General features: G+C 47.7%; 2 protein-coding genes across 4 annotated transcripts; one reads left to right on the top strand and one right to left on the bottom strand.

Moving 5' to 3' along the window:
• Positions 1-2295: 2295 nt before the first annotated feature.
• On the top strand, positions 2296-7903 carry M6PR (mannose-6-phosphate receptor, cation dependent). The gene is made up of 7 exons (XM_033051298.2): positions 2296-2472; positions 3903-4073; positions 4264-4436; positions 4527-4636; positions 4839-4969; positions 5517-5643; positions 6186-7903. The coding sequence occupies exons 1-7, from the start codon at positions 2408-2410 to the stop codon at positions 6306-6308; spliced, it is 900 nt and encodes a 299-aa protein (XP_032907189.1). The 5' UTR covers positions 2296-2407; the 3' UTR covers positions 6309-7903.
• A 348-nt stretch (positions 7904-8251) lies between these two features.
• On the bottom strand, positions 8252-26151 carry PHC1 (polyhomeotic homolog 1). Of its 3 annotated transcripts, none has more exons than XM_033051294.2 (16): positions 26094-26151; positions 22155-22316; positions 21461-21571; positions 20221-20298; positions 19691-19732; positions 19333-19482; positions 18260-18415; positions 16788-17286; positions 15736-16496; positions 14057-14204; positions 13756-13964; positions 13058-13172; positions 12379-12487; positions 11564-11714; positions 10814-11045; positions 8252-10436 (listed from the first exon to the last, which is right to left on the bottom strand). In XM_033051294.2, exons 2-16 carry the CDS (start codon positions 22266-22268, stop codon positions 10282-10284), a joined length of 3030 nt encoding a protein of 1009 aa, XP_032907185.1. In that variant the 5' UTR covers positions 22269-22316; positions 26094-26151; the 3' UTR covers positions 8252-10281. The 3 variants fall into 3 exon arrangements, with proteins under 3 accessions (XP_032907185.1, XP_032907187.1, XP_032907188.1); XM_033051296.2 differs by having other exon boundaries at positions 22155-22311; positions 26094-26120; XM_033051297.2 differs by lacking the exon at positions 19691-19732.
• Between the last annotated feature and the right edge of the window lie 476 nt (positions 26152-26627).

Here is a 26627-nt window from a genome sequence, read left to right as displayed (position 1 = left end):
CAAAAATTTGTCCACCAAAAGGGTTATTGAGTACTGGGACAGGCTGCAAGGGGAGGTTGTTGAGTCACCATGCCTGGAAGTATTTTAAAAATATGCAGATGTGGAGCTTACGGACATGGCTTAGTGTTGGGCTTGCCAGTGTCAGGTTAATGGTAGAACTCAATGATCTTCAGAGTCTTTTCCAACCTAAAAGGTTCTGTGACTTTATGGTGAGGAGTACAGATGCTTCCAGTACCCTGAGAAATCTCTTAGCTGCCTGGTTGGCTGGTTTTTGTTTTAATCCACATTCTGATTCCTTCCATTTCATGCTCAGAATGGGATATTGGTCAGGCTCAGGCTGCACTTCTTTAGCACAGTACACTGCAGTTAATTTCCAGTAATTGTTTGGGCATGCTCAACAAAGGAGTTGGGATGATTGCTCACTCCAGCAGGGATGACTGTTCCCCCTTCTGGTAACATGTTCTAACTTCGGGAAATTATTGCATGGTAGGATGCTTACCTGACACAGAGTGGCCAATTTGTTACACTGCACATGTTGGGAAAGGGATTGGTCTTTCTGTAAATTTCTCCACTTGCCTCTAAGGGTGGCATATTACACCCACAAAATTCCTTCCAATCCTAGGTAGGGCCTGTGGACAGCAAGGTAGGGAGTGTGTGCTTGAAAGGAAGGGGAAGGTATAAGACAGAAGAGCAAGACAAGAGCCCGAAAGTCTCTTCTAAAGGCTTCAGACGAATAATAGAAAAGTCTGAAGAGAGCTCTCAAGCTCAGAGAGAATTTGCTATACTCACAAGGGAGAGTTTAACTGGGCTTACAGTCTGTAGAGCTGAAAAGTAACTAACAAGATTCAGACACAGCCTAAGTGCCCAGATCTGATTTTTGTCCCCACTTTGTGTTTCTTTGGTAGATTCTCTCCAGTAGGTCCATGATCTGTCATACGTTGGAATAAAGGTGTTTATCCCAACTCCTGCCAGTTTTGTCACTTTTTAGGTGCCCAGGCTGCCTGCTGGCCTAGAGTGACCACAAAGGCAACACTATTTCTGAAGAACTGGAGAAGTGAAAGCTGGTGGGAAAGAACAGAAAGCTCTGTTTTAATGTGGTTTACTTTTTTTTCTTCTTCTTTTTTTTTTTCTAATAACAGTAGTAGGTTGAGTTATTTGGACAAGTAGAGAGGGAGGAATCACACTGTAGAAGGTGTGAGGGTAACTCTGTTAATATCTAAGTGTGAATAAATAAATCTGACTTCTACAACTGGGCTGCACTGTCAGTATGGAGTCACAGCAGGAATAAACCAATCAGTTTTCCAGAAGCCAGCAGCACTTTTCTCCCAGGTCTTCACTACACTCATTATATGCAGCATTTGTTTCTTAACTAGAGGATGCAAAAGCCCCAGAACTCTGGCAAAAAAATATCTGTCCCTTCCAATAACAGACTTCTGGAAAGTGGATGTGCTCTGGGAACACATCATAAGGAGAGAGATGTCCTTTGAACAGGCCAGTCCCACATTTATAGCTCTATTAATGGCATCCAAGGTGCTCAAGCACACTAACCTTTTGTGCTGGACCTGGAATTCCTCTACAGTGGCAACACCTGCAGGAGTTGGGGGAGGCACTTTATTACAAAGTGTAACAACAAAACAGGGAGAGAATCCACCAGAGACACAAAATGGGGACAAAACGAGAAGGATCAAGGCCACAAAGCAGTTTTGTGAAGTGGTCGAGACACCCTGCTCGTGCAACACGAGTCACGGGGATGGCAAAGCCCAAGGAGGGAGGGAGCGCTGCCGCCTGCGCAGCGGGAGCGAGGGGAAGGGGGATGCGGAGAAGCCTTTCGCTCCTGCTGCTGCGGCCACAGGCCTGCGGCTGCTGCGAGCCGGTGCGGGGCACAGCAGAGGGGAGAGCGCGCCTTCAGCGAGGGGCGGTCACAGAGCACTTGGGTGGGCTGCTGTGCAGCCGGGAGCCCGGCGATGCCCATCCCGCGGGGCTGACTGCCGCTGCACCCCGCCGCCTCGGCACCGGAGCGCGGCTCCCCGTAGCACCGCGCTCCGGTGACTCCGCGCTGTGAGGACTCTCCCTCCCTGCCCGCCCTCGCCGTTCATTGGCAGAAAGGCGAATGGGGGCGGTGCCCCTGCGCTCAATCCCATCACCCATTGGCTGTCGGAGAGGAAGTGGGCGTGTCCCGGGCGCCCCCGGCCCTGCCCCGCCCGCCTTTCCCCCGCCGCGCATCATTCGCTCCGAAGCGCTCCTGGGCGGGCGATCCCGGCCGCTCCCCCGCTCCCATTGGCGCCGGGCGCCAGTTCCGCCACGCTCTTCCCGGCTTCCGGCTCGCGGGGCGGGCGAGGGAGCCGGTTGGGACGCGGAGGAGGCCGGTGCCGCCCGTGCCTGTGGTCCCTGGGCCGCCCAGCATGGCATGCGCGTGAGCCGCGGGTCTCTGTTCCCTATGGGCGGCGGCGCCTGGTGCCGGGGCGGCCGCAGGTGGGTGCGCGGGGCTGGGAAGCGGCGGAGCGGGGCACGGCGAGGCCGCGGGGCGAAGCCGCGCTCCGTCCCGGGCGGGTCTGGGGCTGCGGCCCCCGGCTGGAGGAGCCCCAGGGCCGCTCCCAGAGCCGCGCAGCAAGTTCCCGGGAGAAGCCGTGTTTGGGGCTGAGGGCAGGGCCTGCCTTTGGCCTCGGGAGAGAGCAGTCACGAGCCCTCGTGTCACGGGCTTCCTCATTTCGGTGACCGCGCACTGGAACAGATTGCCCGTGGAGGTGGTGGAGTCTCCCTCGCTGGAGACATTCCAGAACCGTCTGGCCACAGTCCTGTGCCGTGTGCTCTGGGATGACCCTGCTTGAGCACGGAGGTTGGAACAAGTGTCCCACTGTGGTCCCTTCCAGCCACAGCCATTCTGTGATTTCTGCCTTCCTAACCTGGTGCCCCGTGGCGAGCAGGGTCCCCGCCCAGCAGCTCTGGGCTGTCGCGGTGGGCTCTACCGGGCTGTGGGGAAATCATGAGGGTCGGTCCGACGGGCTCCGTGTCCGCCTGCAGCCAGGTGCTTATTTAATGGAGGGTCTGCTCCGCACCCGCGACTGGAGCTTTACCAAAATCTGTGGCACAACAAGCAGTAGGGGACATGTTGCACTGCTTCGTTTGGCTGGTGCCATCATTTAGTGTTTCATATGTGATTTTAGCATGAACTTGAAAGCCAGATCTTAAAAATTAATATTATTGTTGTTGCTATTATTATTTTTATTGGTATTACTGTTATTATCCTAATTACTGCCTCATTGATTGGTTCTTACATAGGATGCCTCACTTTCCTCCTTCCCTAGTCTAAACTGGGAAGGAAAGGAAGAAAGAAACTTGTAAGAAGTTGCAGTTTAGCATTATTAATGTCTTTCAGATTTTCAGCTAAAGGAGTACTGGAAAGATCATTATAAAGATTAAGGCACTTGAACAAACAGAGTCTGACTAATCACAGTGGCTCTTCCCTGTGAGCTCTTTACACGAGAGCTGTGAAGATGATTGATTAGAGGCCTCATAAATAATTTTCTGCTGACTGGCTTCTCAGTGCAATGCCATAACAAACAGTGGATTATGCCTGAAATTTACTCCAGCTTCCCAGTCTGCTGGACTCTGCACTGGCAGCTAATTAATGTTCTCAGCAGCAAAACTTTTTGTGGTCTAAAGGCAATTTCAGAAAAGAGCCCCAGATCGGCCCAGTGAATTATCTTGGGCTGCACAAGAGATTCAGATTTAGTGTCACATGTGAACTGTGAGTTGTTTCTAGATTTAAGCTTCTCCTTTTTGCAGTCAGGACTGAGGAAGTGGCTAATCATTGACTCCATGACCCTGAAGTTAGTTTGCAGGGGACTAAAACTAATGCTTTGCAAAGTGAATCCTCTGTGTTCTCTGTGGCTTGTGTGCAGGATGTCACCACCTTGCCATTCCTCTGCCTTGCTGCTGGTTATCATGGTCCTGGCTGTAGCAGGGGCCGAGCAGTCAGAAGAGAGGAGCTGTGATGTGATTGGTGATGAGAGCAGTGAATCGCAGATGGAGAGAGCCCTGCTGAAGAAACTGGAGCCCCTGAGCCACATGAGGTACAGCACAGCACCCTGCAGGCTTGGGGCTGCACAGTGGGCCAAGGGGAAGAGAGGATTTGGGTCAGACTGCAGAACAGACTCCCCCTGTTAGTAGAGCCCTGATTGGCTCCCAGGTTTGAAGTGCCCACTGCTCTGAATGTTCTTTGTAATCCAACAGGCTGTCTCTTCTGTCCTCTCCCTGCTGCAGGTTTAACGTGACTGTGGAGAAGGGCAAAACAGAAAGCTACGTCTACCATTTCAGGGTGTGCAGGGAGGTCAACAGCACCTTGCATGACTTTGGTGGCCTGGTGCAGATAGATAGACACAATGGAAAGACCACGGTGATAGGAAGAATCAATGAAACCCAGGTCTTCAATGGAAGTATGATTCCACTCAATACTTTGCTTACTCAGTAGATGCCTTTCACCTCCTGATCTGGATTTATAGCCCATATTGTTTCTCTCCTGGCAGGTGACTGGATCATGCTGATTTATAAAGGAGGTGATTCATATGGCAGGCACTGCAGTGGTGAGAAGAGGCGAGCTGTGATAATGATTTCTTGCAAGCGGGGCGTTACAGCGGTGAGTGACACCTGGGGCCTGGGGTGAGAGAGCATCGGGAGGCTGCCAGACCAATGGCTGCTTGTGAGCAGAGGGGTTTGGAGGGGACAGTGAGCTGGCCTCCTGTCTGTCCAGCTGCACCAATAGTGATAAAACTGTCTCCTGGTAAAGTTCAGTGTGCATGGGTGTGTTTTCACATGACTTCACTTTTCCCAAATTGCAGAGTTCATTCAGCATTATTTCTGAAGAGCGGGAAAAGGAGCAGGAGTGTTTCTACCTCTTTGAAATGGACAGCAGTGTGGCTTGTCCGGCTGAGGATTCCCACCTCAGTGTTGGCTCCATTCTGCTGATCACGTGAGTAATTTGAAGAGTTGTTTGTGCCTGAGTCATAATCTCCAGTGCTATTTAGAAACGTAGCAAATGCTATAGTAAGACTCAATTACTGTAGTATACTTTCCCACAGCCACCATTAGATGTTACTGTGCCTCTGAGCATTTTGGACAAAAGATCTTGCTCAAGGTATGATGCAGGGCTGGTCTATTCCCAGTAAACATTTTCCTTCATAGCTTACAGACATATGCAGTGAAACGTGGGAGATTTGACTTCCTAAAATTGTATGATGGCTCTTTTCCAGAGCTGGGAACTCAGACCAGGAGTCTTGACTCATTTTGTGTGTTTGTGCTTCGAGGCACCACTTCACATAATGCTGCTAAAAGATTTATGCAAGCAAATTGATAACTTGGGGACCTTTTATAGTCTGGTTTCTGTTTACAGCTCTGTTCTTGACTGGTGCTAGCATTGTTCCAATGCTAATGTGAGGCAGGTAGCTGGCTCTGAGGAGAGATTTTCTGTAGGATTTCCTCAGCTTTGATTATTATTTTTTTTTAATTCTGCCTTTTAGGTTTGTGTCACTGATTGCAGTCTACATCATTGGTGGGTTCCTCTACCAGCGCCTTGTTGTGGGAGCAAAGGGCATGGAGCAGATTCCTCACTTTGCCTTCTGGCAAGATCTGGGCAATTTGGTGGCAGTGAGTACAAATTCTTATGTATCTCAGCCAGGCCCATGTTAGGATAAAATGTCATTGACAATGTGTTTTGGGTAGACCTACCACCAGCGTGGAGTACCTTGAAGCAGAAGAGGGTATCTGTTTCCTTTTTTTTGAGTATGCAATTTTTTAGTCTTTGCAGAGACCAGTTCCTTGCCTCTGTCCTGCAACTGCTGCATAACAAACTAGAACACGTGCTTCTCACCAGTTTACACTTTCCAGGTAGAAATGTTCACCTGGGGACTGTGAAATGTATACTTCTGACTCAGTGAAATCATTCCTTGGTCATTGTAGGCAGTGCTATTTATCCTTCATACTTGCCTTGGCTTGATGTTGCTGCATAACTGTCCAGAGCTTTTTAGACTGAGCAGGATGTTTTTATATCAAGTTTTGGGGAGATGTTTCAGGTAGCACAGGGACAGGCATAACCCCTTAGCAAAAGAGAAATCTCAGGAGCTGCTGTGGTTTGGATGGTGAGTCAACTGCAAACAGTCTGATGCTGGTGCTGTGTCCTCTGCTCGTAGGATGGCTGTGACTTTGTGTGCCGCTCCAAGCCTCGGAACGCGCCAGCTGCGTATCGCGGCGTGGGGGATGACCAGCTGGGAGAGGAGTCAGAAGAACGGGATGACCACTTACTGCCCATGTGATAGGCTTTCCACACCAAGATCTTTTCTCCCCATCTCTCCAGTGCTTCTTTAGCCAGGTGCCTCCCAGTCAGTTCTCCTTCTCTCACTTCTGATTTTCTTTACACTGTTTGCTTCAGCTGTCTCTGGTGTGTCAAGTCCCATGGATGCCTCTGGAGGTGAACAGCACTGGTTCCTAATGGCATGTCTTATAAATATAATGCTGGCTTAGGTTTTAAAAGTGCGGCAGAGCTCAGGGGAGAAGTGTTGACAGTTGAGCAGAAAACAGCAATATGAGTGTTCAGCACTGAGCAGGAATGGGAGATGAATCACTAAGAGGAAAAAAGGGTGCAGAAAGGGAAAAAGGTTATGGGTTAAAGCAGCTGACACTGTAAAAGGGATATTTTGTCTTTTTGTTTTTTTCCCTAGGGATTTACAGGATCTGTAAGACACTGGAATTACTTTTCTTTGAATGCATTTTCAGCTTTTCTAGCTTCTGCGCTGTTATACAATTTCTGCCAGCATAACTGGCACAGAGTGCTCTATGCCAGACTCTGGGGGTGAAGAGGCTTTAGCACCTCTGCAATCTTTTGTTTTCCCTAATGGCAGTGATGTGTAATTCTCAACAGTTTCCTTCAACAGCTGTAAAGGGATGCATGCCATCCTCAGACTGGAGAAGGGCAATGCTAAAAAAACATAGGAGTTAAATGGAGTCTCATGACTTCAGTCAAAATATTGACTCAGTCTTCTCAATCAGTGAGAAGCAAAAGGAAAAGATGTGCTGCTAAGAAAAAGGAACATTTGCTGAAACTGAAAGCGACATCAAGACAAAATGAGACAGGTAGCTGCCACTTGACTTCTGACAGAAGCTTCCTGAGGTGACTGCCCACACACCTCAGTCACTCAGCATTGTGATTTCATGCTCCCCAGAAGTTCCTTGTTTTGTAGAGGGTTTTCCTATGAAGCAGTCAGTATTTATTTTTATATCAAAGGAACCATGGAAGCCTGGGCTAAGAATGCTAACACATTGAGAACTGCATAAGGGGCTCATACGTGGTCAGCTTTCATAAATCACTGTCCCATTAAACATGGTGCAGGCCAGTCTCAAGACACTTGCCCTGTGCAGATGGTACTTAACATACTGCCACTGGCTGGGAGTGAGAAAGACCTTTTTGGGCCCTGGTGAAAAGCAGGTACAGTTGAGTTGTAGACTTAATGGGAACCTTCAGGAACTTCGCACCTTGATTCTAAATTGCTTTTTATTTGAGAGACTAGACTGGGCAATCCCATTCTACCCTACTGTGGACTGGCAAAGAACTGCCCTCAGTCTGGGGGGCAGAGACTGAATAAGTAAGCCACCACTGTGTGAACAGCAGAGTACAGACAAGGTTCACGTATTTTTAAGATCTTAAGAGAATAGGAGTGGCCCTGCTTTCTCTCTGGGTTTGGAGTGGGCAAACAATTCCTGCTTTCTTTTTGTTACAGTCTCAGTCTTTCTCATAACATGGGAAAAATCGGAAGTCAGTAAGTCTGTTACTGTTTTCATGGTGGTGTCTAAGGTAATTTTTTTTGTACAAAACACAACTTTGAAAAATAAAGTGACCAAAAAACCTGGTGAAGTGTTGTGCTGATGGAGCAAGAGCTTGCTTTGGTGCCAGAGCATCTTTCTAACCCAAAAGTAGAGTCCTTAGTGTGTGGTGCCTTGTGCCTGAACTCTTGCTGGTAAGGGACGTGTTCTTGTTAGTTCATGGTTTTTGCTGCCACCTTGTTTCACTCAAGGTCCTCTCAGGCCTACGAGGGAAGGCTATCCACATCTTTCAAAACTGAAACTTTAGAGGCTCAGGTAGTTATGGATGGATGGATTATGCTCTGTATTTTTCTGCAGAAATGACAGTCAAAAATAACTTAGTGATGAAGTTTGTACTTTCCAAACACTTGGGGGTTTTAAAAGAAGCCAGACCTGCAAAGCCTGATCAAGCATTTTTTTATTAAGAACATTGAACATGAAATGAAGAAGTGAAGCCTTCCCATTTGACTGAAATAAAGTCCAGTCCTCAGGAGTGGCTAGTAACAGTGGCAGGCTACCCGCCTGCCTCCCCTGCCAAGCATCAAACTAAACAGGAGTTTTATCACACAAAATGGTTTAAGGGCAGCCTTCCTCTGCTCACTGCTGATTCTAACCTCCCCCTCCCCTCTCCCCAGATTACATCAGACCAAACTGTGGTACCAGGGTGCAAGCAAGCATGGGCAGCTTCCTTTGGGCCTATCTGCATTCACAAAACCTCAGAAGTCTTCTCACATGAACAGTGTGAGATTCAGCAGCACAGTTAAGACTAGGAAGCTGCCGCCACATTTTATCCATCTAAGCACCTTCCTTCTTCTTTTGCTAAGATGGGTCAATAAAGAGCCCATTTCAAAGATCTCTAATGTTTTCCTACATATGCTATTAGGCTTTCTCCCATGCCACAACAGGTTTCCTACAACAGTAGGTGCTTTACACAGAGAACAGTTATGTTTCACTCAAATATTCATGTGAAGCTTCTGAAAACAGAAAAGCTGAGATACATGGTTTATAACACCATCTTGCTTTCAGGTATTTGGCTCTAGAGGGCACTTACCTCTTCACAGTTTGTGTCACTCCTTCAGGTATTTTGCCTGTTTGAAGCAGAGGTGTTTGTGGAAGAGAATAACTCTGCCCAGGTTTTCACCTTTGGCAATTTAGCTACAAAACTGCAGAATACCACATCTGGCCCTTAAAAAAACAACCCAAGAACCCCTAACCAAATCTGGAGGGGCTGAGTAGGAGAAAATCAGCCTATAACATAAATTCTACCCTTTAGAAATGAGAAGTCACATTAAAAGATTAGCATTCAGTTCTTGTAGGGTGTGTGTTTGGTTTCTTGTAACTGAGAAATACTTATTTTACACCACTAAAAAAAACAAAAAAACAACAAAAAAAAAAAAAACAAAAAAAAAAACCAAGAAAAAAACAGTCTGAGGCAAGCAGTACAATCCTGCCTGCCTAAATATTGTCCCATAAGCTCTCCTGAGGATAACAAAGACAGACACAAAAAGAAAAGAATACAAACTGGTAAGAAAACACACAAAACAAAAAAACCCAGGCCATTTCATGAAGAGCCTTGGTGCTTCTGGAGACTGCTTTGGATCTGTAAATTATGCTCTAGCACAATGGGAAGACAAACCTAGTGCTGGAAGGTTTGCCCAATGTAAAACAATCCCCTCCCCTTTGAGTTTCCCATCACTTTGTCGTAAGTACTCAGGAAAAATCCTCTGACTGGTTTCAAGAGGAGCACCTGGAGTGAATAGCTGCCACAACCCTTTAGCTTTACTGTCTCCTGTAGACATGCAGTGAAGACAAGACAGCTCCTATTGCCACAGGCCTTCAAGTTTGGTATGCATGCTGGAATGGCTATTAAACCCAGTTCATGAGCAGCCTAGGTATTTTTCAAAGTGGAAAAGCAGCAGCCCCTTTTGCTTAAATTCTTGTTTGTCACCTCTGTCACTTGCAATTTGCTAGTTCCCATTCATAAAAGCCTCAAGCACAGGTGCTCCCAACATCCATGTGGGGCCAGCTCTTTCTATGCCTTAAATTCTGGCAATGATATTCAAAGATAAGATCTAGCAGATCTGCTGTGGCAAAAAGGGTAGAGAGCAGCTCCCTTTCAGAAGTCTTTTTAAGACAGAAAGAGATCCCCTTAACATCTTTATATGGTGTATACAGGGGAGGCATATTCAAAATCAGGAAGAAAAGAAGTTGTTTAAAGGCCCCAGGTGGCAGTTTTCCTCAACCTTGTAGCACCATTAAGAGACCAAGAGATGGGCTTGTGCATGGCAGTTTCAATCACTTAAATTCCTTCTCATTCTTGAATGCAAGACCACAGGGGACTGTCCCATCTTCCCCACCCCAGCAGGATGCCCCAAAACTGGAAGCAGCCCTGGGGTCAGAGCAAAAGTGAGACCTCTGGCTTCAGAGTTCCTAGGTCTCCTTGAGGACATTGATCTTGGCACAGATCTTAAGAGCTGGTCCCAGCTTGATGTTCATGGCACTCATGAGATGTTCCTCCTTCAGAAGCAACAGGGCCTGACCATCAATTTCCTGAGACCGAAATTCCTCAGCAATTTCCTGGCACCCTGTGAAGCAAAAAAAAAAGAAAAAAAAAAAAAAAAAAAAAAAAAAAAAAGAAAAGAAAAAAAAAAAAAAAAAAAAAATTGAGAAACATATGTGCATTGGTCACTCCCCTTGTTCCTATTCTTTCCACCCCTGGTAGGTAAAGAAAAGCAAGCTACGAATCTAACCAACCCCCTTCCCCACTCTAGTCCACAGTCTCCTTGAGCACACAGGCTACTTGAGAAATAAATCTTGAGAATCCATCTCTATGATCTACTCCAATTCACAAATACGTTCAAAAGTAATAGGCACCACTAACACCATTTTCTTTCCAGAAAGAGAGCCCCACCTCCCCATGCTACTGGATTCACAGGAGTGCAGGAAAGGATCTTAACTTCACCTTGCAATGATGCAATAAACTCATACACTTCCTCCACACTCCAACGACTAGGATTGCTGGACAGGAAGACTGGGTTGATGCCATGTAGATCTGGGGTAGGAGGGGCCATATTAGAGTTTGCCAGGTCCCTCTCTCCATGACTGGCCCTTACTGACAGGGGTCCTGAAGATGTAGGGGACAAAGCTTCATCATAGCTGGAGTTATCAGAGCCTCGACTTGAGTCTTCCTGGCCCTACAAGCCCAAAGGAAAGAAGGAAAAGAAAACGCATTTTGTAAGAAATTCACAATTACAAGCTGCAAAACAAGACATTGAGAGCAGCAGTTGTCCCAACAGTCTGGATCAACTGTCTTAAGCTGTTGGTCCAGGGGCAGCTGATACAAGAGCTCCCTCTCTCCTCACATCAGACCTGAGGCTCATTCGATCCTTCTATAGCCCAATTCAAGTCATTCATGTGAAAGACTGCTAAATGGGAAAAGTGGATTGTTTTCTACCAAGGCTGTCAGTTCATCTCACTCGCCGAGACCTTCAAGATGCACACAGGAGTGAACACAGAGCACACAGAACAAGTACAAACATCAACACACTTCCTGCAGTCCATGAGGGATTAGAACAGCTCCCTGTGCCTTGTGTAACAAGTGTGTCAGCGTGCCCTTGGCACATCCTGCATGACTGCATCCACTGTGACAAAGTGGTACAGCCAGCAGGGCCAAATTCTACACAGACCTGCCTTTACAGTTGTGTGTCCTTACCCTGTGGCGCTTGCCCTGGATCTTTGTTCGAGCAATTTCGGAGCTGCTGCGCCGTGGTCCCCGTCGGCGCACACGGGCATAGTTGGCTTCCTGGAATTCCTTCATCTTCTTTCTCTGCAGCCGAAACTGATGGCTGCAGCTGACATTGTACCTCAAGTAAGCAGAAGCAGAGCAGCAGTTATAAAGCAGCAACTATCTAAACCTACTACTTCTCCTTGCTCTAGATGGGGATAAGACTACTCTTTACCATCAAGTTCTGTTCCTCCTCCTTCTAAGACTTCCCCTTGGAAGGAACCAGTCCAGACTTCTGACACAAGCAATATTTGGACACCAGAATCTTGATCTAACATCTGAAGGGTCAATTAAGTCATTCCCCTAAGGGAAAAAAGACCCATAACAACCACTCTGCTATCAACAGGAGGCAGCGATGACTAGTCTAACTTCTCCCCTGTTTTCTCCCCAATGCTCCCTTGTGTCTTCATCTAATACCAATGCATCAGACAGCTATCAGTATGCATTTATTTAGTCAACCAAATATACATTTCTCTGGAGAGGTTCTTTATAGCCCCAAAATTTCCCCCTTCCCAGTTCATTTGCTGAGCAAGCCAGACATCCTGTTTATACTCGGCATCACATCCACCTTTCCAGACCCAGAAGCATTTACAAATCATTTAGAGTGCTGTAGGAGCTCTGTGTCCAGCACACAAAGGATCAGATGTACCAAAAGGTGGTACAGTATTTGGAGAAGGGGCACATGCCCAGTTCCAGCAAATGTGTAGTCAGAGATAAGGAATATTACATCTTGCTGTTACTACCTTTTAGCACAGGTCATGGAACAAAACCTCTTGGAGCCACGGAACTGGGATGCTGGGGCATACTTCCCACAATATTCACACTTCAACAAGTTTGCCTTCTTGTCAAGCTCTAGTGAGATACAGAGACATACACCAGTAGGTGATCTGAACTAAAGCACGTCATGCACACAGTGATTCCCCATTCCACTGCTCTTCCTCTGAGCAGGCAGATTCCAAGCACTATTTTCTACTGAATCTAGTAAATAGCTTGGGGAAGCAACTGGGAAAAGAGAAGCACAAGCTCCAGTAATTAGGACCCCAGGATATCGAACAGAGCAGTTTGTTTCTCCTGGTCAGTACCACTTCAAGGAACAAGCAAAAAATAGCATATTCCTCACATCATACAAGGCTGTGGAGAAAATATCCATCACTACCCTCCGTCCACATATCCTTCACAGTCTACAGTCATTAAAAACAGGTACAGTTCAGAATCTCCTGCTTACTACTGACACAGGATGTGTTAGATCATATTTGCAACAACAAAAAAAAGCATTGTCAGTCTTCTGGCACTCAAAAAAAGCGAGATCCTAGTTCCACAGCTGAAGTCAGAAAGAGATACAAGCTCATAATGCATTAAGTTTGTAACACAGAGCAGAAACTTTCAGTAAGACTAGCTAGTCTTCCTGGTCCGGAAACTCACCCATGGAAGCACTATCCTCTCCCAGAGAATTGCTGGACAGGTTTTCATTCTGGCCAGAAGCAGCCTCTCCCTGCAGTGGTTTCTCAGACTCTTTCAGCAGCTGAGAACAACCCACCTGGATAAGGACAGAATGAGCTGGACCCACCAGTAAAGGATTCCCTGTGTCCACCACCCTCTACCAAGGTATACGCAGCTCAAAATTCAACTCAGGAGAATCTCTTTGCTTAATAGGGAAGGAGAGATGATGAAAAAAGTCATTGCTGCTTCCTGACTCACAGGCTTGGTTGTTCATTTAAAGATCCCCAAGCCCTATCTGCCTTGAATAATGTCCAATTCCATGTAACTCAATTTCCCCTTATTTACTTCACTTGCTGCCTGTTCAAAGTGCATCTTTCCCCCACAAAGAGGAGAGCCTCCTTACAATTCCTGTGTTAATTATTGCTTTGGTGACTACTGGAATAAGCAGTTGCTGCAACACTTGTTTTATTCCTTCAAACCCTTTCTGTTTAATGACACCTCTTAATGCCTTGCTTCATTCACGACACCTACCTCCCTTCCCTTCCTCTTTACTGCCTATGTCTCAGGCTAAAAATCCTGAATTCGAATATGGGAAAAGATAGTCCTATGCAAAGATGGAAGCCCACCACCCTCCCAAGAAAGTGCTACACCTCCTTCCCCCATAACAAAACAATCCCTACTGGAAAGGGCTCTGCTCCCTCCTGGATGACAAAGCCTTCAATGATGTGTGTGAGGATCTGGGGCTTGACAATGGCTTGAGGAGGTTTGGAGTCTCCCATCTGACGTGACATGAGTGCCAGGTTTGGGGTAGAAGTAGAGGTGGTGGTGGCTGAGGCTCCTTCACTCGATGTGGCATTTGGGGTTGCAATGGCAGCAGTATCAGAATTATCTAGAAAGTTAATAGCACAGGAGTCAGTTACTTTTGCGCCACCTACTTCAGGTCATTAGCACACACAAGTAGAGTGCTCCTTTGTACCTCACCTCCAAGGCCACTCTTCTCCTCCATGTTTTTGGGGCTGTCTGTTACGGGAGAGGACCTGGTAGGCAGAAGTGCAGTGACACTGGGAGGCTCCTCCTTCTCCTCCTCTGACTCTGCCTTGCGCTTTACTGCCAAGGTTTGAGATTTGCCCTGCATGAATAAAGAGGAAGACATAAGCAGATAGAAAAGCTCCAAAGCAAACAAGCCAGATCAAAACAAAACAAAACCAACCAAACAAAAAAAAAGATGCAAGATGCCTCTAACTCCCTCAGTATCTACCTCTACTTGGGAGCACTTGCCTAGCAAGGAACAAAGCTTGAGAAGACTCACTACTCTGCCACAGACTAGGATCTGGTGTCCCAAGTCATGTTGATACACTGATATAAAACCAAGACACTGCGTGAACCTCAAAGGATTGTTGCAGGAAGAAACAGAATGGCATTCACCCAGCAGTTTCCAAAGAGGTTTTTTGGATAAATCAGATCATTTTCAATGGAGAGTCAAAAGAGCAGAACTGTCCCCTTGATGTAAAAATCAAGACAAATCCTTCAACACCTCCCTGAAGAAGCAGACAGAGTTTAGAGTCTCAGCAACTGGCTAAGGAGGCGTTCAAGGCAAGGTTGGAACCTAGTCTACTTAAAGGTGTCCCTGCCCATGGCAAGAGTGTTGGAATTATATGATCTTCAGGGCTCTTTTTAACTCCAATTATCTATGATTCCATGATGTGAGCTGGTAAAGTGCTGTTTTCTCAGGGATTTAGGCAGGCCTTAGCTGGACAATCCACAACAGCATGGACAAGGCCTATGTAATTTGAGTTTTCCTCTGCATAGGCTGTTGCTAGGGGATGCTCCGAGGCCTAGAGTCAGTGACTGGTACAACACACAAAGCTATCTGTAACTCAGAAATATCCATACTGAAGCAGTTAATGAAAAACTGGAGCCTGTGGGAAAGATCCACACTGGAGAAGGACTGTATCCCATGGGAGGGATTCCCCCATGCTAAAGCAAGGGAAAAGCATGAGGGAAAGACAAAACCTTATGAGCTAACCACAAATCCCATTTCTTGTCCTCCTGAACCATTCAGGGGGAGGAGACCGAAGAATCAGGAGTGAAGTTGAGCCTGTGAAGAAGGCAGGAGGTGGTTTTTTGCATTTTTCTTATTTCCAATTATGCTACACTAAATGGGCAGTAAAATAAATATATTCCATAAACTGAGTTTGCCAATGACCATCATGGGCAAAGCAAAGTGATCTCCATATCCTTATCTCAACTGACAAGCTTTTCACTGTATTTTTCTCCTCCTGTCGTGTTGTGAAGGGGAAGTGATGGAACAGCAACTTGGTGGTTGCATCCAGCAGCCAGCCAAGGTCAACCAAACCCACTGCAAATGGGATACTCAGTATGTGATGTGGACACCCACCCCATGTGGTCAGGCTCTCAGTGTCACCTCTTAACTTCATGCAAGCCTTTAAACGACAATGTGGAAGAGCAACGCTTGTGGCCAGTAACCCCAGGGGTTGGACTGGAATTAGTGTTTTTGAGGGTAAAAAAGTCTCCACATCCCTTTCCCCAAACCCCTTACCCATCCCATCCCACTGACCTGGGCCTGGACTGCGATTGGTGTCCTAGGAATGAACAAAGAGAATCCATATGCTATTCTCCTTCTCAATGGTATCACTTACTGGCAACTGGACAGACTGCATGTAGAATGCTGCTGGCATCTGAGCCACAACTGGAGAGGAAGCTGGGCTCTTCACCATGTGGGCTGTGCCTTGAACTTGTGCCAAATTCACCCCTGTGGTGAGAGGGGGAGCTTCCTGTGAGGATGCTGGAGCTGAAGATGATGATGGGGAAGCAGCATGGGTTTGGGAAACAGGCTGCACTACAGCTGGCATTCCCCGGGATGTGGGCACTGCTGCAGCAATCTGAGCTAAGCCCAGTGCTTGGGCTTGGCCTGAGCCCTGCTGGCGAGTGCCCACTACCTGCACTGGGATGTGTGGCGGAGGCTGCTGTGTTGCTGACATTTTGGCAGGCCCAAGCTGAGGGGGTTTGATGGGCGTGACCAGAGATTTTGACTGAATAGGAACAGGTGACTTGGTGGCTGGCTGGCACGGACTGTCCTGCTGGAGCTGTAAATGCTGTGGCTGGGACTGCAACATAGGTTGCACCACAAGGGTCTGTGCCTGCTGCTGGTTTGGAGGGGGAGCCTGCTGCTGCGGAGGCTGAGCTTGCTGCTGCTGCTGGGTCAGAGATGCTGCTTGCTGCTGCTGCTGCTGTTGAGCCAGCTGGAGATGGGTTGCTGTGTGGAGGAGCTGGGACTGGCGGTGCTGGAACTGCTGCTGGTGATGAATGGCTATCTGCTGCTGGATCACCACCTGCTTCTGTAGATGGATCTGCTGCTGCTGTTGGATCAGTGAGTGTGGCTGGATCTGAGTATACGTTGCTATACCAAAACAGAGCAAGAAAAACCAAGAGCACAAAAGTTATCAACAGTGCAGCTAGAAACAACAACAAAAATAAGGCAGCCACTGCACTGGCTTGAGACTCCAAAATGACTGACAGCTTACTTGCAGAGGACACAAGGGATTAAATCAACTTCTTGTGCTAATAGAAAAGGATAACCTCTTGAGACAAGTCTCTGGGAGGACAGAAACTTTTATCACCAGGCTTCCAAACGTCATTCTTGTGAAGGCCCAATGATTTTGAAGAGGGAAAAAAACAGGCGAGTGCTTACCTGAGCTGATCAGCGTTTGGCTGGGTGCTGGTGTAGCGGTCCTGGTGAGGTTCATGCCCACCGTTTGCTGTCCACCACTGTCTGTGTCACCTTTCTTTGCAGCTGCATTCTCTGTCTCTGTCTGGCTGCCCTGGCTGACAGTCACAGCCTGGGCAGCCGCCACCGGCAACGGCTGAACCACCCCAGTGCCTTTCCTCTGGCAGTTGCCAGCAGCACCTGCTGAAGAGCTCTGGCTCAGTCCCAGTGAGGGCTGGCTCCCACCACTGGCCACCACAGCCCCGGAGACACCATTGCTGCCCGCTGCTCCCTGGCTCAGGTTGAGAGACTGGCCCACCCCGCTGGAGGAGGCCTGGGCCACTGCCATGGTCTGGCCCGTGCTGGTGGCCTGTGGTAAGCCTGAAGCCTGGGAGCTTCCTGGTAGGGCTGTCTTCTGAGCAGAGCCTTGGAGCTGGGCATTAGTGGCAGAGGTCTGCTGGCTCCTCACTGCCAAGTTCTGCACCTAGAGACACACACACCAAACAGAATCCATTCGCTTTATACACTTCCTTGCTGGGAGCGCGACAGAACACGCACAAGCAACATGCTCTGCTGGGATGCAGGCTGACTTGATGCTTCGGGTCTCATGTGAAGAGCTGCTAACACTGCAGGGCAAAGCTCAGCATGGCCCTCCCCAGGAAGCACATTATCCTCCACTCTGTCCTGCCCAATCTCTGATGGAAATTAAAGATCTCATGGCACTTTGTGAGCGGGATCTGGGGACACAGTCTTTCTCCAGGGCATGGGACAACTTCAGACCTGCCTGCCATACCCTGGCATGGGTAGGACCCAGTTCAGCACAGCACGGTTGTAGAAGCACTGTAAAGATACTGAAGGGGTATCTTTAAAGAGATACTCCTTTAAAGACCAGTCATTCCTTTTCAATTTTTGTGCCACTTGCCTGCCCCAGGCCCACAAATCTACTCATGGCCCACACCCCTCCGATTTCACTGGTTCCTCTGCATTTTGGTGCTGCCATCCTCTGTAGTTACTTCTGCTCCAAATGTCATGTTATCTCCAAAATTTGATCACAGCGGACTTTTCTTCCAAAAAATTGCTTCAGACAAGTCTTTGGCATCTTTACAACAACAAACCAACTGGACGAAGAATACTAACTCTGGCAAAGACTCTTAATTACAGAGTGACTGAAAACCGTACATTGAACTCAAGACAATCACAACCTTCAAGAAACTGTGAAGGTGGGATCGATCCAGCCCGTGCTCACCTCAGAAATTTTAAGCAGCAGAAATTAATCTCATCTCTGGAAGCAAAAAGCAAACAGGAAAATATGGTGGCAAAATCTGCAACCTGCACAGGGACACGGGCTCGGGATAAAATAGCTCTAATCTGCTATACAGGGATAGCTTGAGACAAAGACCAGAGTGTGATGTGGCAGAAGCAGGGGAAAGGGAGGACTCCGGGAGGGGGCCACTGACCTGGTCTGTGTCTGCGTGGACCCCAGGAGATTGAGTGGGTGGTACCTCCTGCTGGACAGCAGCCACAGCCCCATTGGGCATCAGGATGAGCTGGGAGGCGAGAGGCACGTTGCGGCCCAGGGTCCGGTTCACCTGCAACAGGTTCCCCAGCTGCGGCTGTTGAGGATCAGGTGATGTGGAATGAAAGGAATAGAAGTGGAAGAGAGAAAGAAAGACAAAAAAACCACAAGCAAACATTATAAAGGAACACTAAGCTGCAATGTAACACATTGCAAAACCACCAACCCTCCCTGCACTGTAACACTGAACATAACCCTCCGAAGCAATAAACTGGGAACAGTTTCCTTACGGAAACAAGCACTCTTCTATCAAACATAGGCCTGGACTAACTCCCACAGACTGCCCAAGGCTGTATATACAGAACTGGTTGAACAGGTGATAAAAAACAATACATCCAAGATTCGTGCTGCTTGAAATGAAGGGGATTAAAATCTGTATCAGAAATCGACTCAAAAACAGAAATTATTTTGTAAATAGGCAACCAAACCCCAGATTAACTCCACAGTCAAGCCTAATGCTTTCTACCTAGCTGCACTTCAAAGCACTTAAAAGGATGACATTTGTTCACATTGATTTATTTGTCTAGGCTTACTGAATTCTGACTTACATCCCTGAGCTCAGCAAGCAGTAAAAGAGTAATTTACCATGGTATCTATTCCAGCATTGAACCGGAAGAGTAGCTTTATTTCTGTTAGCTACATTCAAGTCTAGGACATATATTTCACAATTACACTCCAGTGAGAAGTGCTATGGAAACTTTAACATCAATGCAGAGCAGAGATGCACACAGCTGTTAACATTCTTACCTGAGCCACACAGTACAAAGCTCATCTATCTCAAAGGCTGAGCCCAGAATCAAACTTGTGGTTTCAGGGATGAGAGCTTCCCCATGCAACTTTAAAATAAACTGCAACATCCTTAAAGCTAGGTTAGTCCATAAGTGTTGGTAACCCTTCTCAGTGGCTGGTAAGTGGGGCTCATGGTCAGGACAGACTTTGATGCACATCTCTTACCCGAAGGTACATCTGTGCCTGTGACTGGTTGAGAGGTGGTGAGGTGGTGTTCCCGAGGAGCACAGACTGGGTCAGCGTCGTGGCGCTCGGGGAGCTCACACTTTGGGACCGACTGATCAGCTGAGCAGCTGAGGTGGTGGCAAGGTTGATCTTAGAAGAGAAGAAAGCTTTAAATCACATATGAAGAGATGGAGGCCAAGAAATAAATACAAATACGCTTAGTGGGGTACAGGCAGAACAGAGATTTTACAGTTTTTTCCTGTATCCCACAGGGGACCAACAAGAAGAAAGTTCTTGTCTTAGAGGGCTTGTCCTACAGGCTACACAATCTAAATTAGCCAAAGCCCTGAATACTGACCTCATTTGTATGCTGAGCTTGAGAATCACTGTTAGCATGCAACTGCAATAAGAGATCCAAAAAAATACATCATTTTCTCCAGCCTCCCAAGGAAAGGTAAAAAGCCCACAAAACCTTCTCTATCAACTCATCTACTCTGAGCAAATCCAAGATGCTCAACACTCACTACAAAACCAGATATCCTCTCATTCAACAAACTACTGCTCTGCCTAAGACAAAAGCTGCTCACAACTCCTTCTTCTTACAAGTCCTAATCCTTTTCTAATCCATGACAATGTATCCCCAAAGCCTCAGCAGAGACCCATGTCAGCCTTTCCAGCTAAGAGGCATCTCCCACCTAAAACCCTGATATGGTTTCCTCAAGCCCCACCAATAATGGCAGCATCACAACTCTTAAAAGTTGTATGCATCTTGTTGATTCCCAGCATTCTTAGAAGCTGTGTGCATCCTAAAAGACAGAGAGGAGACAGACCAAGGCGGGGAGTAGGAGGGAGGCTTTGATTTGTGTGTGAGGGAGCAGTTTTACTTACAGAAGCCTGGGTGGTGGTGGTCTGTTGCGAGGTGCTAGTGTTGGGGGAGCTGGCCTGTCTACTGGCTGCAATTGTAGCCTGCAAGAGAGATTGGCACAGAAATGAGTGCCTGAACAAACTTTTCAATCCAGTTTGGCTCTGCCAGAACTTACCCTCAGAGTGTATCACCTCCAGTCCTTCTACCCATGGGTACATGCACTACTCTTGCCCAACTTATCATACTACATACTGCAACCCTCACCCCAGTGCTGAAATCCACTGTTAACACCCAGACATTCCCCACAATATTAGCAATTTGTTGGCTATTTAGGCAGTTTAGTAGCAATGTGATCATAGCACTCCAAGTAATAAAATTCAGATTAGAGAGCATAATATGTGGAAGAACATGAATATCGATAGATTTATTTTCCCCTCTCTGATGCCATGGGAATTCCCTTGCATGAGTCTAGTCAGTTTTGTAATTAAGATTTGTGCAAAACTGATGAGAGGATTCTATTTCTTCTATCCTACAAGACTGCAGTCAGATTTTGAGAACAATGACATACTGAACTAACTGCCACGGAGTACAGCTACTGAGATATTGTTACACAAACAGAATGTATTAATGTCACACATAATCCATTTTGAACTGATGATTAAGTCTAGTAGGTGAGCAAAGTTGATAAAGAAAAAAAACACTCAACAATTATACATCACAAAATATATTGATGTCTATTGATCTGTATATGTCTCAATTAGAGACAGCCTCCTGGTTGGACAGGTTTACCCTCCTCCTGGTAAAGAAAACATGGTTACTAAGTTCCAAGACAGGAATTTCAGAGGATGCTGCCTGAAATTTCATGCAAAAACAAACGTTTAATCTCAGAGAATTAACAACCCACTGTTCCCTTTAATACAGTTTTTAAACACTAGTGCATCCATTGCTGATTTAACTACCCATCTTTTATTTAAAGAAGGTGCAAGGGGTAGTCATAGGCCTCTGAAGTGCAAGTTGTTTGATAGGTATGTCAAATTTTATATTTCCCTGCACTGTACCCACAAAAAAAAAAAAACCTAATTAATCTTTCCTTCAGGTTTCCAGTTGACTGGCTGTTTGTATTAACTCTCAACAATTTAGAATTTAGGGACTCATTGCCTCATCAGGATGACTTGGTGCACAAGGTACTGTATAAAAACAGAACCTATGGATCTTCCCCAGAGAATCATCCAACTCGTCTCCTTCTGCCTCTTGGCAACTTACCTGCTGGACAGCAGCCAGGCTGTGAAGTTGGGCACTGTTAAACTGCTGCTGGAGCATAAACTGATGGAAGTACTGGGCTGCATTGGGCTGTCTCTGGAGCGCCTGCAGGGCCTAGATAAAGAAGAAGACCCAATTGTCAAAAATTGCATGCCATTGAAGTGTAATTGAAGAGAGCAATGAAAAAGTAACAGCCGTGAGAACATCCCTAGACGACACGGAAAAGCAGGCACCAGATTAGCACATCCAAATCCACAGTACAGTTACAAATTTGGTGACACATTGAATCACAAGTATATTCCAGGACAGTGGGAATCACACTTGCAAGACTTTAATAAACTTCAACAATCTGGGGATGTGCATGCTCACGCTGGCAGACAAGTGTTCCTGTGAAGTTTGTGTATGGAGGGCATAGAGAAACTGGGATGGCCAACTGATTTGCTCTGGAACAGCCAATCTATTGGATCACAGTACAGATTAATCTAGGAGACTGGTCACTGAAGGAGTAACCTATAAACCATGAAGCTTCAGGCTACAAGAACTAAACATCAGGCCTAGCATAAGAATTTCTAAATCTGAAAAGATGACAGTACCCTGAGCACGGTCCCATCTTGACACACAAGGCAGAGGAACACAAAAGTGCTCACCACCACCTTCCAGTGTTGCACTGCCATCCAAGAGCACAGCTGTGTCTCACCTGTACTGCCTGTCGCTCATAGAGAGACATCTGTGAGATCTGAGGACGGGTGCTTCCTCCAGAACTGGAGCTCCCGCTGGTGGAGTTGGAGTTCTGCTCACTTTCAGTCTCCATGGTGACAGGATCCCAGGAGCTCAGGCTGAGATGGACTCCAGATCTACACTGGAAGAATTGGAAACTAAGTGAGGCTATGGGAAGAACTAAACTGTATTTCACTACATTGCACATCTTTTGTTCTAGAATATCTCAATACCAGGCTCCCTGCACAGCTCTGATACACCACAGACCAGGGAAGCCAGGATTCTGAAATCACCCAGAAATCTTTGTCACAGTTTAAATCTTTTATTACCACCATCAGAAATGTAATGCACAGGTTCTCATATGTTTCTTGCCATGCTATAATTGGAAGCTACAGTATCCTGAACTCTTAAAAAGGTAGTGGAGTGAAGGAGCAGCTGTAGCTCATTGAAACAATTCTGGTTACAGACCTGACCACCTCTCAACAGAGATGAGTGAACTGAGGCAAATTGCACTGTGCCTCCAGTCCTCCAATGCCCTTTGGCAATTTCTGATCCTCTCTTCCCCCAGTCCCTCAGCTCCAATGCCCCACTGATACCAACCCAGTCCCTCTTTCTCCCAGTTCAGCCCTCAGCCCCCGACTCTTTCTTCTTCTGAACACATAAACTTTCCAGCTACTTGCTGCTTGCAACAGATCTTAACTTCAATATTAGATCAGAAGAAGATCTGTGGTGGCAAGTTCCTTTCAGGAGGAACAGAGTCAGAAGCAGAGTGGATAAAGTGTTCACTGGCAACACTTGTGAGGCAAAAGCTGCTGAAGAGGTCATGCAGAACCAGGGAGATCTTCCAGCAGCAGAAAGATGAGTTGCAGTGAATTGCAGGACTGAGAAAGGACTGGAGAAGGGTTTCATCAGCCAAGAGGAACAGAAGTGAGGCTGAAGAGAGTGCTTAGCAGAAGAGTAGCACATTAAGATGACTAGGGAGTTTCCTGCAGCAAGAAACATGAGCTACACAGGGAGTAGCAGCAGGAGGGACTAGAGTCAAAAAAAGGAGCAAAATGATTATTCAACAGAATTCCACTGGGAAAAAAAAAAAACAAAGCAATAAAAACCCTGACTTTTTAGAAGGTTAAAATTCCAAATAAGATTAAAAAAATCCAGTAAGTGTTATTATCACCAACAGCCTATTTGTTTCCAAAGTACCAGCTGGTTCCTCTGCAGCATATCTGAGACCTCTAAATGATACTCCTAAATAAGTGTCCAGGAGCCCAAGCACCAACACAGCCCCTTTATCTAGCCCTTTTTAAATCCAGAGATTCTGAGCTTTACAACATTCACCAAACATTTTCCTGGTGTATAAGCAAATAGACCAGTGCAGCAGAAAACGAGGTGCAACAATAGTCTCAGCCAGACAACTTTGTAAATTCTGAAATGGTGTTAAGGGCAGCAGATGACTTTAAAGTAGGGCAACAGCATTAACACTGCAGAGTCTGGATGGCTAAATCAGGGAACTGCTGCCTCAAACCTGCTTCTCAAAATCTGGAAAATTCTTTAACTGGCAAGCAGAGTGCTGCTTGTGCTCCAGTCTGGTCTTCCAAATACATCTTCACCTCTGCCCTCAAGCCCAGGCATCTCCCTGCTGATTCAAAACTGGCTTTCCTGCAGTGGCCACCTTCTCCTCAACTGAGACACAACTCCTCCTAACTGGACACTGCTGTCTTCAGGCACAACCCTATTTCAGCTAGAAACAGCTGGTCAATAAACCTACTTAGAATATAAAAGCTCTTGGAGAAGCAACTGCCTTGAAAGATCTTCCCCAGAGGGGCAAAATTAAATGAAGCCTGAAAATAAACACTGAGAAGGGAGAGAATACAGACTTTTTGAAAGAATGAAACTGTGGTGGATAAATGAAGTACCTTGAGCGGGGTTAAAATGCACTACATGAAGCTACACACATTACACCAAGTTCTCTAGTAGCTTAGATGCCATTAGGAGACAATTTATGTTCTCTTGCCTACCCTCAACTTCCCCACGCAGATCATTCACCTCACTTCTGGTGCTCATTACATCAACTTGCTAACTGCAGAAAAGGTGCCCTAAAACCCGTTTTCTGCCAGATCATTGAGTTGAAATACCTTACTTGTGATGCCACAAGCACCCAAGAGAGAGGAAAGGATGTAACTAATGCTCACCTTAGCTACAGCAAACACCCTTGACCTCAACAGCTTCAGCAGGAGAAGCCAGGCTTCTGCCTTGGTGTTCTGCTCCACCAATCAATCTGTGTTTCCTCAGCAAGCGGCACTACCAACTCCTAGCATTTCCAGCATTTTTGAGAGTTACATATTGATCTAGAGCTTATTAAAATCAGGTCCTATCATAAATAGAACCTTACATCTGGCATAAGGCATAGAAAAAATTTGGTAGGCTTTTTGGAGAAGGCTTTTTGGAGACGTGGTTAGGACAGAGAAGCATGTACTCCTTTTACAGAAGGGTGGTAAGAACTTTAAGTCACTCACAGCAAGGAGTTATCTGGCAAAACCCTTTCCAAACACAAAAGTGAAAAGGCACAGCATTTCCCCAAGCAAGTTCATCTAAGGATGCAACTCCATGTCAGTGTAATTCGATCCACAGACAGGCCATTTCCCACAAAACAGGAGAATTACACACTCTCCCCTCCTCCAACTGGACCCCCAAGCACCTTCCTCTTACAAAAATCCAGTGATCACTGGGCTATCACATAATTTGACTCAGCTAGGTTGCTCCATGAAATGGATAACCTAGTAAAAATTATTAAACCATTGATTTTACAAACTAACAAACAAAAAAAAACCACACAGTTAAATGTGGCCATTACTGGAAATTAACCTTTGAACAACAGCTAGCACCTCTAAAAGGAAGACACAGAAGGATACAAAAGCTTTTTAGCACCATAGCAGGAATGGCCACACAGCAGAAAGGACAGGAAGGAGAAGGGAGAAAACTGGCTCCGGCAGCAGTACAAGCATGAGAACATGGGCCACTCCAGAGCCTAACCCACACTTGCTGATCTCAGCACACACCGAGAGCACCACAGGTGGCACATCTACAAGTTCCTGACCTTTCTCAAGCACAAGGGCAGACAAAAGTCAAGCCAAACAATACTCTAATCATTGAGCACTAGGTAGGAGGTTGAAAAGTTTTACTTGCTCACCCCATCCATTCCCCCGGGACATGACTGCTGCCTGCAGAACATTTTCTAACTTTCAAAGTGGTTTTGTCACTTCATCCTTGAGAAACTAAGTAAGGAAACACGTAAGATTTCCACGAGTTTACACCACAGATTTGGAGGAGAAAAATTAGCAGCCCGTACTACAGCATACTCGCGGCTGCTACTACGTGTTTCTACAACAGTTTCCAAGCAGAGCCGTGGAACCGCTGGGACACGGTGACTCTGCTCTGGGATGCTCTGGAAGCAGCAGCGGGTGCGACGCTCCAGCACCGCAGGACCCGCGCACCACCTGGTCCCCACCCCTCGGTGCCCAGCCCGCCTTCCCCGCCAAGCGCCTCGCCCGGCCGGCGGCGGGAGAGAGGGAGGCAAGGAAGGATGGAAGATGGGGACGATGGAAGGGGAGAGCGCGGCGGCGGCCACCCAGGCCGCCGGCAACTCCGGCAGCAAAGTTGATCCGACACGGCGTGAGGGCGCCCTGCCCGCCCGTGCCGTGCCGTGCCCGCAGCCCCGCCGCGGCGGGAGGCGGGATGCGCCGCAGGATGCCCGAAGCCGGGCGGCGGCTGCCCGGGGCAGGAGTGGGGCTGCGCGGGGGAGCTGCCCGGGGCCGGGCCGGGCAGACAATGGCTGCTCCGCCGCCGCTGTCAACTTCCATCCCGCGCCGGCCCCGGGGAACTCTCCCCGCCGCGGCCGCCCGCGCCCCGGGCCCCGCCTCACCTGCAGCCACCGCGGCTCTGCCCCGCTCCGCTTCGCCGCCCCCCGCCCGCCCGCGGGACCCGCGCTGCCGCCGCCGCACCGGAGCCCCCGCGCCGCCGCCGCCGCGCCCGACACGCCCCCCGCGCGCGGGCAGCCGGGCCCGGCCGAGCGGGCGGGGCGGGGCGGCAGCTCCGGTGTCGGGGCGGGCGGGGCCGGGGGCGGGACCTGGCGGCGGCTCCGGCGGGGCCGCGGTCTGGCGGGTCGGCCCCGGAGGGGCGGGACCCGAGCCCGCTCCGCCCGCCCCTTTTCCCCTAGCCCTCTTTTTACATCCCTTTTTTCCTTTTTTTTATTTTGTTTGGGGTTTTTTTGTTGAGGTTTTTTTTCCTCTTTTTTTTTCCTTTTTTTTAAATCTCTGCCTCTGGGGCTCCCCCGGCGCTCCGTCACTTCCTCCCTCGAGGCGCTTCCGGGCACGTGGTGCCTTCCCTGGGCGCCGCTTGCCCGTTGCCCGGGTGACGGGAGCGGGAGCCCGGCGGGAACGGCGGGAGCAGCGCCCGG

Source organism: Catharus ustulatus, chromosome 2, assembly GCF_009819885.2.
Source record: "Catharus ustulatus isolate bCatUst1 chromosome 2, bCatUst1.pri.v2, whole genome shotgun sequence".
NCBI lineage: Eukaryota > Metazoa > Chordata > Aves > Passeriformes > Turdidae > Catharus > Catharus ustulatus.
This window is presented reverse-complemented; position numbering and strand designations above follow the sequence as displayed.

Coding starts and splice junctions, on each gene's coding strand:
- M6PR (XM_033051298.2), top strand. CDS start 2,408: ATGCGCGTGAGCCGCGGGTCTCTGTTCCCTATGGGCGGCGGCGCCTGG. Junction 4,074..4,263: donor GAGCCCCTGAGCCACATGAG/GTACAGCACAGC, acceptor TCCCTGCTGCAG/GTTTAACGTGACTGTGGAGA. Junction 4,970..5,516: donor GGCTCCATTCTGCTGATCAC/GTGAGTAATTTG, acceptor TCTGCCTTTTAG/GTTTGTGTCACTGATTGCAG.
- PHC1 (XM_033051294.2), bottom strand. CDS start 22,268: ATGGAGACTGAAAGTGAGCAGAACTCCAACTCCACCAGCGGGAGCTCC. Junction 21,572..22,154: donor ATGAGCGACAGGCAGTACAG/GTGAGACACAGC, acceptor TTCTTTATCTAG/GCCCTGCAGGCGCTCCAGAG. Junction 19,733..20,220: donor CCACCACCACCCAGGCTTCT/GTAAGTAAAACT, acceptor CTCTTATTGCAG/TTGCATGCTAACAGTGATTC.